The sequence below is a fragment of the Salvelinus alpinus genome, chromosome 3, assembly GCF_045679555.1.
Source record: "Salvelinus alpinus chromosome 3, SLU_Salpinus.1, whole genome shotgun sequence".
NCBI classification, from domain to species: Eukaryota; Metazoa; Chordata; class Actinopteri; order Salmoniformes; family Salmonidae; genus Salvelinus; species Salvelinus alpinus.
In genome coordinates, this window is record NC_092088.1 from 36,237,293 (window position 1) to 36,249,364 (window position 12,072).

The 12,072-nt window shown below is 42.2% G+C and overlaps 1 protein-coding gene across 3 annotated transcripts in view; it reads right to left on the reverse strand.

Moving 5' to 3' along the window:
- Positions 1 to 649: 649 nt before the first annotated feature.
- Positions 650 to 12,072, reverse strand: part of wdfy4 (WDFY family member 4) — a 199,370-nt gene continuing 187,947 nt past the window's right edge. For all 3 annotated transcript variants that reach the window (XM_071392623.1, XM_071392622.1, XM_071392624.1), the window contains exons 64-65: positions 5,963 to 6,089; positions 650 to 3,851 (exon numbers count right to left, since the gene is read on the reverse strand). In XM_071392623.1, the coding sequence (XP_071248724.1) occupies positions 3,788 to 3,851; positions 5,963 to 6,089 (191 nt within the window). In that variant the 3' untranslated portion in view covers positions 650 to 3,787. The remainder of the gene's footprint in view (positions 3,852 to 5,962; positions 6,090 to 12,072) is intronic.

The window sequence follows — 12,072 nt, forward strand, 5'->3', positions numbered from 1 at the left end:
TCATATGTTATCTTACTGTTGAGGAAGTTAGTTGTACAACAATCTATGCACACACACGAATGGCAATTATTTGGAATCACATGACAATTTATCTGAAATGTTATTGTACAAACATAGTTTTACCATATTTTGTTGACCGACCCCAGGAGCATTGGAGTGTTATCCCTGGAATCAATCCACTGAGCCACTGGGACTAACACAAATATAAAGCTGTTTACACCTTTACTCTGACTTCCAGGTTGTGGTCTTTGTCTTTGCAAAAGTGAAGATGACTAAATGTAGAAAAATAAGTATTGTCTATTATTTCCTACTCTACTCATCTTCTTTATATACTGTAAAGTTGGATGTTTTTGATTTTATTTCTCCTACAAACTTGATTTTCCCGAAATCATGTCAAATTATTGCCTGGCAGTTTGTGGTGAGGTTTACATAGATGTGCATATGTACTAAGACATATAGCCATAGTTTGGATTATGATTTAAGGATTTCAGTACAAAGGGAAATCCACTAGAAACATTAGGATCCTGGTGGCGAAGCCGACTAAGTAGCCTGCAGATCGAAGGTTCAAATCTGTCTTTAAAAAAGATATAGCTATGTTTGGACAATACTCTAATAACATATAATGATGTAAGAAGACTGAAATGCCATGTTTAAAAGTTTGGAAACTTCATTTAATAATGTTACATTACACATCAATATTAGCAGAACATTGCTGCAATGTTATACAGTAGGTGTCTCGTATGTCATCTCCATTAATGTTAGCGGGATGTTCCAGTAATGTCAGAACTAATTTAATGGAATCCAGACATGATTTCTGAAGAATGTTGAGGGAACGTTATTGGAACAATCATGTCATGACGTCACACTATAACTTCATGAGAGCATTGTGGGAATATTCCCTGCTTCTTGTTATGGGTGATTTTAATCTCCATCAACATTAGCAGAATGTTCCAGTAATGTTTTCTCAGAACCATTTCTATTGCGTTCACATTTTGTTGCAGCAGTATGTTGTAAAATTATTACTGGTACATTGTGTTATTACATTACAGTACCTGGAAACCTAATGAGAACGTTTGGGGAATGTTCTGTGGTTACAAATGTTGTGCACAACATTTTAGTGAACATTAGGAGAATATCAAGGATTTTTCATTTAAAACATTTTCTGAAGAAAAAAACTATTTGTTATGAAAAACATTCTATTGAATGTTTTTGGGATGTTACTGTATCATCATCATGTTAGATAAAATCCTAACTAGAACTTAATGGGAATGTTAGGTAATGTTCTGGGAATGTTCCCAGTTTGCTGGGAGCCCTCCTCTATGGGCGGCCATGGAGCATAGTGATGGAGGGAGAGATGGGGAGAGGGGAAAAGACGGAGAGAGAGCTGTGTTTGGGATTTTCCCTCTTAACATGCATCTCTCCCCCTCTCTGTCTAGAGAATGCTGGGTTAGAAATCTGGGTCTGAAGCATACCATACTGCTTATAAACAGGCCACTCAACAGGAAATGTTGTCAGTGCATGTTTAGTGGGAAAAAAAATCCAAGCTCAGCTTTTTGGTTCTCTGCATACTTCCACATGTAAACAACAGTCTGAGATCGTACGACCACAGTTTTTTCTAAATGTAATTCTGTTTTGTTTATTGGTTCCACTTTCTATGTAATTGGCTGAAATAAACAATGTCGTATCGACATTGAACTTCCTGTTTTGACGCTCAGTGTGTGTGTGTTTGTGTGTCCAAAGCAACTCCAAATAAAGGATCCAGGACACCACAATAACAGCAAACAGAGTTATTCGGAAAGTATTCAGACCCGTTCACTTTTTCCACATTTTGTTACATTACAGCCTTATTCTAAAATGGATTACATCGTTTTTTCCCCCCTCCTCAATCTACACACAATACCCCATAATGACAAAGCAAACACAGTTTTTTCGATTTTTTTGCAAATGTATTAAACATAAAAAATGGAACTATCACATTTACATAGGTATTCAGACCCTTTACTCAGTACTTTGTCGAAGCACTTCAGCAGCCTGGAGTCTTCTTGGGTATGATGCTACAAGCTTGGCACACCTGTATTTGGGGAGTTTCTCCCCATTCTTCTCTGCAGATCCTCTCAAGCTCTGTCAGGTTGGATGGGGAGCTTTGTTGCACAGCTATTTTCTCTGGTCTCTCCAGAGACGTTCAATCGGGTTCAAGTCCGGGCTCTAGCTGGGCCACTCAAGGACAATCAAAGATGAGTCCCGAAGCCACTCCTGCATTGTCTTTGCTGTCTGCTTAGGGTTGTTGTTCTGTTGGAAGGTGAACCTTCTCCCCAGTATGAGGTCCTGAGTGCTCTGGAGCAGGTTTTCATCAAGGATCTCTGTACTGTGCTCCGTTCATCTTTCCCTCGATCCTGACTAGTCTCTTCTGACCAGTTTCCCAGTCCATACCACTGAAAAACATCCCCACAGCATGATGCTGCCACCACCATGCATCACTGTAGGGATGGTGCCAGGTTTCCTCCAGACATGACGCTTGGCATTCAGGCCAAATATTTCCATCTTAATCTTATCAGACCAGACCATGTTTCTCATGGTCAGAGTCTTTTAGGGGCCTTTTGGCAAACTCCAAGCGGGCTGTCATGTGCCTATTACTGAGGAGTGGCTTCCGTCTGGCCACTCCACCATAAAGGCCTGATCGGTGGAGTGCTACAGAGATGGTTGTCCTTCTGGAAGGTTCTCCCATCTCCCACAGAGGAACTCTGGAGCTCTGTCAGAGTGACCATCGGGTTCTTGGTCACCTCCCTGACCAAGGCCGTTCTCCCCCAATTGCTCTCTGGACGGGAAGCCAGCTCTAGGAAGAATCTTGGTGGTTCCAAACTTCTTCCATTTAAGAATGATGGAGGCCACAGTGTTCTTGGGGACCTTTAATGCTGCAGGCATTTTTTGGTACACTTCCCCAGATCTGTGCCTCGAGACAATCCTGTCTCGGAGCTCTACGGACAATTCCTTTGACCTCATGGCTTGGTTTTTGCTCTGACATGCATGAATTTACCACAGGTGGACCCAATCAAGTTGTAGAAACATCTCAAGGATGATCAATGGTAACAGGACGAACCTGAGCTCAATTTTGAGTGTCATAGCTAAGGGTCTGAATGCTTATGTAAATACATAAATAATACATTTGCACAAATTTCTAAAAACCGGTTTTCGCTTTGTTCTTATGGGGTATTTTGTGCAGATTCATGAGACTTTTGTTATTTAATCCATTTTAGAATAAGTGAAGGGGTCGGTATACTTTCCGAATGCATTGTAAACAGATACATTCCCAATTAAATAATCGGGCTTCATCAACAAAAGACTTAAACGTTAGTACTATAAAGTACATTGAAATGTACGATCTGTATATAGGTTGAAACCACATGATTCATTGATCTGTTCCTTCCATGTCATGTGTTAATCTTGTAATAAGGTCCAGTGTAAATAGTTTGTAAACACTCAAAAAGAAAATCCTGATCCTCCCTCTCTCCATTTTTTCCCTGTGCCTGGAGACTGAGAGAGAGAACATCTCTCTACGATTGGAGTGTGGTGGTCGGTCTGGAGGTGAGGCAGGGGCTGGTGAAAGAGTGCACATGTGCAGTGCAATAAGAGGTTCCTGAAGTGCAGGCTGGGGAATGGTGTATTGTTGGTTGTATGGAACTCACGCACACCACGCATGCACCCACCCATGCACGCACATGCACACACACCACACCCACGCATGCACGCACGCACACACAAACAGACACACTCAACTGCTCCTTCCCCATCACTCACAGGTCCAGGTGAAGACTCTACCCCAGCCATCTCCAACCAGCAGAGTAGCATGGGTCCTGTAAACACAGAGGCATACATTGAATGGTTTATCATAGCTGTGCGTGCATCAAGGCCATGCACAGACCTTTTGGAGGGCATTATGCTCAAACTAAAAAAGGGACACCCCCCCAAAAACAATCCCGCAACCGGGTTCACAGAGTCGTTGAGCAATTATTACAAGAATAGGGGACAGCAGCACAATCTGAGGAGTTAAGTATTTTCCAAAACTATTTTGAGCTGGAATAAATGCTGCATTTATTTACAATGACCAACACAAATCCAGTCAAAAATTAAGATTATAAGAAATGCTGTAGGCTACCATTACTATATTCAATCCAACTCCATTTGTTGCCACTATCCTTTATCCCAGTGGTTTTCAAACCTTTTGACCTGTGACCCCTAAAAAGGAGTGGTACAAAACGCACGCACATGAACGTACAGTGGCTTGCGAAAGTATTCACCCCCCTTGGCATTTTTCCAATTTTATTGCCTTACAACCTGGAATTAGAATTGATTTTTTGGGGGTTTGTATCATTGGATTTACACAACATGCCTACCACTTTGAAGATGCAAAATGTTTTTTATTGCGAAACAAACAAGAAATAAGACAAAAAAAACAGAACTTGAGCGTGCATAACTACTCACCCCCCCCAAAGTCAATACTTTGTAGAGCTACCTTTTGCACCAATTACAGCTGCAAGTCTCTTGGGGTATGTCTCTATAAACTTGGCACATCTAGTCACTGGGATTTTTGCCCATTCTTCAAGGGAAAACTGCTCCATCTCCTTCAAGTTGGACAGGTTCTGCTGGTGTACAGCAATTCTCAATTGGATTGAGGTCTGGGCTTTGACTAGGTCATTCCAAGACATTTAAATGTTTCCCCTTAATGGTGCCCCTTGCTTAATGGTGTTGCAGACTCTGGGGCCTTTCAGAACAGGTATATATACTGAGATCATATGACACTCAGATTGCACACAGGTGGACTTTATTTAACTCATTATGTGACTTCCGAAGGTAATTGGTTGCACCAGATCTTATTTAGGGGCTTCATAGCAAAGGGGGTGAATACTGTACATATGAATGCACCACTTTTCCATTTACATTTTTTTTTTTAAATTCTTTTAAACAAGTTATTATTTTCATTTCACTTCATCAATTTGGACTATTTTGTGTATGTCCATTACATGAAATCCAAATAAAAATCTATTTAAATTACAGGTTGTAATGCAACAAAATAGGAAAAACGCCAAGGGGATGAATACTTTTGCAAGGCACTGTATGCACACCAAACTTACTTGCACAATCGCTGCACAAATATAATCTGTCATTACATCCAGAAACGGTGATGAATTTTCAAAACGCAAGATAGGCTACAAAAATAAACTGTGTTTTACACCTGTATTTGGAGCTGAAAATCGTTAATGTTAGCAGCCAATATCAACTGGGGATATATCATGTCACTTCTCTGGTCCAGAGCAAGAATTTGGACTACTTGTAACAGCGGTAGCAGGATCTGATGGAAAGCATGTTCTTTCTGCACCGCGCCATCAGTTTGGAGGGCAGCCTGCCTGACGAGTGTTCGTTGCCAGCCGGGTAGCCCTGTTCTTCCTCACAAATATAGTAATAAATTCACCAAAATATGTTACATCTTCATCTCATAATATTGAAGGCAGTGCGATGTTACAGCTGCTTATAATTAGACATATAGCCAGCAACCACCCAAACTAGGCCTATCCGAAATAGGAAAATTATCAATCTGGCAAAGATGAGTCAGTAGTATATTGTATTTTATATGGATGATATAAACGTAGGCCTCATCTGTTTTTGCCAGGCAGTTATTTGGTCACTAAACTGGATATGCGCGCCCGCCTTTGCTCTCCAATGCTGATGATTGGTCAATGCTCAACAATCAAGATGCGTTCTGAACCATGAGAATAGACGACTTGCTGGCAGTGGGTTCAGAACAATTTTTTATTATTTTTTTTAAGTATAATTTTTCTGGAAATTATGCCACCACCGAAAAGGGAGACTGAAAGGTGTAAGGGGAATGTGCTTTGCACAGGTAGAGCCCTATCTGTACACGTGCCGGACATGCGTGCGTGTGTGCGTGCGTGTGTGCATGCAGTACCTGGACATGGCTAGAGCAGTGACTGCAGGGTTGTTTTTGTAGCGCCGTCTGGACACTGCTTCACTCCTGTTTAGCGGCCGACACAACACCAGGTGTCTCTCCCAGCTCTGACTCGGAATCGACATTCCTACACAGCAATTAACAATATTACAACAGTATAAAATCAGTCCTGCACTAATAGACCTACAGTACAAGGGATCTCCTGTTATACTGTATAACAACAACACAAGAGGTCTCTCTCAGACCTGACCTGCTAGACCTATAGTACAGGATACAACAAAAATATAACATAACAACACAGACAACAGGGTCTCCACGCTTTCACCCATCTAATCATGTCAGAGTTATTCGAGGAGGGAAGGATATCTTTTTAAAGTAGTCAATCAGGGTCTTTTTCAACCTCTGACCCTGACAAACTTTAAAGAAGATCAAATGTTTCATATGAGGCAACAGTACAGAATGTCACATTGTATTTGAGGGTATATTTAAACATATCTGATTTACCGTTTTAAAATGAAAGCACTTTATGTAAAAGTAACAGAATTATGTAATAACCAAAAATGTATTAAACAAATCAAAATATATGATATATTTGAGATTCTTCAAAGTAGCCACCCTTTGCCTTGATGACACCTTTGCACACTCTTGGTATTCTCTCAACCAGCTTCATGAGGTAGTCACCTGGAATGCATTTCAATTATCAGGTGCGCCTTGTTAAAAATGTATTTGTGGAATTTCTTTCCCTCTTAATGCGTTTGAGCCAATCAGTTGTGTTTTGACAATTTAAGGGTGGGTATACAGAAGATTTGGTAAAAGTGAAAGACTAAGTCCATATTATGGCAAGAACAGCTCAAATAGTGGATATGCATGCCTGCGCATAGTCCAAATTGGTGAAGTGAAATTCAAATAATAACTTGTTTAAAAAATTTCAAAAAAACTAAAAACGGAAAAGTGGTGCATGCATATGTATTCCCCCCTTTACTATGAAGTCCCTAAAAAAGATCTGATGCAACCAATTACCTTCAGAAGTCACATAATTAGTTAAATGAAGTCCACCTGTGTGCAATCTAAGTGTCACATGATCTGTCACATGATCTCAATATATATACACCTATTCTGAAAGGCCGCAAAGTCTGCAACACCACAAACAGGTCAGGGACAAAGTTGTGGAGAAGTATAGATCAAGGTTGGGTTATAAAAAAATATCCGGAACTTTGAACATCCCACGAAGCACCATTAAATCTGTTAAAAAAATGAAAGAATATGGCACCACAACAAACCTGCCAAAAGAGGGCCGCCCACCAAAACTCATGGCCCAGGCAAGGAGGACATTATTCAGAGATGCAATAAAGAGACCAAAGATAACCCTGAAGAAGCTGCAAAGCTCCATAGCGGAGATTAGAGTATCTGTCCATAGGACTACTTAAAGCCGTACGCTCCACAGAGCTGGGCTTTACGGAAGAGTGGCCAGAGAAAAAAGATATTGCTTAAAGAAAAAAATATGCAAACACATTTGGTGTTCGCCAAAGGCATGTGGGAGACTCCCCAAACATATGGAAGAAGGTAATCTGGTCTGATGAAACTAAAAGGAGCTTTTTGGCCATCAAGGAAAACGCTATGTCTGGTGCAAACCCCCGAGAAGACCACAGTGAAGCACGGTGGCGCACGGTGGTGGCAGCATCATGCTGTGGGGATGTTTTTCCATCGGCAGGGACTGGGAAACTGGTCAGAATTGAAGAAATGATGGATGGCGCTAAATACAGGGAAAATCTGGAGGGAAACCTGTTTTAGTCTTCCAGAGATTTGAGACTGGGATGGAGGTTCACCTTCCAGCAGTATAATGACCCTAAGCATACTGCTAAAGCAACACTCGAGTGGTTTAAGGGGAAACATTTAAATGTATTGGAATGGCCTAGTCAAAGCCCAGACCTCAATCCAATTGAGAATCTGTGGTATTCGCCTATCGAATACACAGTGGGATATGGGTCATTTTGCATGTCCTACGGCTTCCACTAGATGTCAACAGTCTTTAGAACCTTGTCTGATGCTTCTACTGTGAAGGGGTGCCGAATGAGAGGGGATTGAGTAAGGTCTACCATGACCTGAACATGCGCTGACCATGCACGTGTGAGAGTGAGCTCTGTTCCATCGCACTTCTGAAGACAAAGGAATTCTCCGGTTGGAACATTATTGAAGATTTATGTTAAAAACATCCTAAAGATTGATTCAATACATCGTTTGAAATGTTTCTACTGACTGTTACGGAACTTTTTGACATTTCGTCTGCTTTTAGTGAATGCGCTTCGTGACTTTGGATGTGTTTACCAAACGCGCTAACAAAAGTAGCTATTTGGACATAAATGATGGACATTACCGAACAAATCAAACATTTATTGTGGAACTGGGATTCCTGGGAGTGCATTCTGATGAAGATCATCAAAGGTAAGTGAATATTTATAATGTTATTTCTGGTTTCTGTTGACTCCAACATGGCGGCTAATTTGACTCTTGTTCTGAGCTCCGTCTCAGATTATTGCATGATTTGCTTTTTCCGTAAAGTTTTTTTGAAATCTGACACAGCGGTTGCATTAAGGAGAGGTATATCTATAATTCCATGTGTATAACTTGTATTATCATCTACATTTATGATGAGTATTTCTGTTGAAACGATGTGGCTATGCACTATCACTGGATGTTTTTGGAACTAGTGAATGTAACGCGCTAATGTAAACTCAGATTTGTTTTATATAAATATGAACTTTATCAAACAAAACATGCATGTATTGTGTAACATGAAGTCCTATGAGTGTCATGTGATGAAGATCATCAAAGGTTAGTGATTAATTTTAGCTATATTTCTGCTTTTTGTGACTGCCATCTTTCGCTGGAAAAATGGCTGTGCTTATTGTGGTTTGGTGTGACCTAACATAATTGTTTGTAGTGCTTTCGCTGAAAAGCATATTTGAAATCGGACACTTTGGTGGGATTAACAACAAGATTACCTTTAAAATGGTATAATAAACATGTATGTCTGAGTAATTTTAATTATGAGATTTCTGTTGTTTTGAATTTGGCGCCCTGCACTTTCACTGGCTGTTGTCATATCATTCCGTTACCAGGATTGCAGCCATAAGAAGTTAAGGAAATCATTTCCACAAATTCACTTTTAACACATCACGCCTGTTAATTGAAAGGCATTCCAGGTGACTACCTCATGAAGCTGGTTGAGAGAATGCCAAGTGTGCAAAGCTGTCATCAAGGCAAAGGGAGGCTACTTTGAAGAATTTAAATATAAAATCTATTTAGATTTTTTTCAACTTTTTTTGGTTACTACATGATTCCATATATGTTATTTCATAGGTTTGATGTCCTCACTATTATTCTACAATGTAGCAAAAGGCAAAAATAAAGAAAAACCTGGAATGACGCAAAGAATACACTGCTTCCTCGGGAACAGGCCCTGATCCCTGTGATCTGAGTGAAGAGGCGGAGAAAGAGGGGACGAAGGTCCGGCTGCCTTCTGAGAATTCGCAGGCAGCCGAATAAACCCACACTTCCCTCCATTCTGCTAGCCAACTTGCAATCTTTGGACAATAAAATCGACGAGTTATGTGGAAGATTAAACTACCAACAGGACATTAAAAACTGTAACACCTTATGCTTCAAGGGGTCATGGCTGAACAACGACAACATCAACATACAGCTAGCTGGCTGGCTAAACAATGTACCGGCAGGATAGAACAGCGGCGTCTGGTAAGACAAGGAGCGGCGATCTATGTATTTTGTAAACAACAGCTGGTGCACGATATCTAAGGAAGTCTCGAGCTATTGCTCGCCTGAGGTAGAGTTTCTCATGATAAGCTGTAGACCACACTACCTCCCGAGAGAGTTTTCATCTGTATTCTTTGTAGCTGTTTACATACCACCACAGTCAGAGGCTGGCACTTAGACAGCACTGAATGAGCTGTATTCCGCCATAAGCAAACAAGAAAACGCACACCCAGAGTAGGAAGCACCAGTGACTAGATCAATAAAAAAGTGGTCAGATGAAGCAGATGCTAAGCTACAGGACGGTTTTGCTAGCACAGACTGGAATATGTTCCGCGATTCCTCCAATGGCATTGAGGAGTACACCACATCAGTCATTGGCTTCATCAATAAGTGCATCAATGACGTCATCCCCACAGTGACCGCACGTACATACCCCAACCAGAAGCCATGGATTATAGGCAGCATCCGCACTGAGCTAAAGGCTAGAGCTACCGCTTTCAAGGAGCGGGACTCTAACCCGAAAGCTTATAAGAAATCCAACAATCCCCTCCAACGAACCATCAAACAGGCAAAGCTTCAATACAGGACTGAGATCGAATGGTACTACACTGGCTCTGACACTCGTCGGATGTGGCAGGGCTTGCAAACCATTACAGACTACAAAGGGAAGCACAGCTGAGAGCTTCCATCAGACACAAGCCTACCAGACAAGCTAAACTACTCTGATGCTCGCATCGAGGCAAATAACACTGAAACATACAGTACATGAGAGCACCAGCTGTTCCGGAAGACTGTGTGATCACGCTCTCCACAGCCGAGTAAGACCTCTAAACAGGTCAACATTCACAAGGCCGCAGGGCCAGACGGATTACCAGGACGTGTACTGCGAGCATGCACTGACCAACTGGCAAGTGTCTTCACTGACATTTTCAACCTCTCCCTTTCCGAGTCTGTAATACCAACATGTTTTAAGCAGACCACCATAGTCCTTGTGCCCAAAAACACTAAGGTAACCTGCCTAAACGACTACCGACCCGTAGCACTCACATCTGTAGCCATGAAGTGCCTTGAAAGGCTGGTCATGGCTCACATTAACACCATCATCCCAGAAACCCTAGACCCACTCCAATTTGCCTACCCCCCCCAACAGATCCACAGATTATGCAATGACCATTACACTCCACACTGCCCTTTCCCACCTGGACGAACAAACACCTATGTGAGAATGCCATTCATTGACTACAGCGTTCAACACCATAGTGTTCTCAAAGCTCATCAATAAGCTAAGGACCCTGGGACTAAACACCTCCCTCTGCAACTGGATTCTGGACTTCTTGACGGGCCGCCCCCGGGTGGTAAGGGTAGGTAAACAACACATCCACCACGCTGATCCTTAACACAGGAGCCCCCCAGGGGTGCATGCTCAGTCCCCTCCTGTACTCCCTGTTACCTCATGACTGCACTGCCAGGCACGACTCCAACCCATCATTAAATTTGCCGATGAAACAACAGTGGCAGGCCTGATCACCGACAACGATGAGACAGCCTATAGGGAGGAGGTCAGAGACCTGGCCGTGTGGTGCCAGGATAACAACCTCTCCCTCAACTTGATCAAGACAAAGTAGATGATTGTGGACTACAGGAAAAAGAGGACTGAGCACGCCCCCATTCTCATCGACGGGGCTGCAGTGGAGCAGGTTGAGAGCTTCAAGTTCCTTGGTGTCCACATCAACAACAAACTAACATGGTACAAGCACACCAAGTCAGTCGTGAAGAGGGCACGACAACACCTATTCCCCCTCAGGAGACTGAAAAGATTTGGCATGGGTCCTCAAATCCTCAAAAGATTCTACAGCTGCACCATTGAGAGCATCCTGACTGGTTGCATCACTGCCTGGTATGGCAACTGCTCTTTCTCCAACCGCAAGGCACTTCAGAGGGTGGTTAGGCCGGCCCAGTACATAATTGTGGCCAAGCTTCCTGCCATCCAGGACCTCTATACCAGGCGGTGTCAAAGACTCTAGCCACCCTAGTCATAGACTGTTCTCTCTGCTATTGCACGGCAAGCGGTCCCGGAGCGCCAAGTCTAGGTCCAAGAGGCTTCTAAACAGCTTCTACCTCCAAGCCACAAGACTCCTGAACATCTAGTCAAATTGCTATCCAGACTATTTGCAGTCCACATTGTTGTAATTGCTTCAATATGGAAATCCATTGTTAAACATAGGCTATAGCGTTCATACTGATATAGGGGCTAGGCCGACTGTACATTGCAGTCTGAACATAGGACGAGGCAAACATAGTCAATAAGCAAGATTAAATTCACTAGGCTATCGATAAGG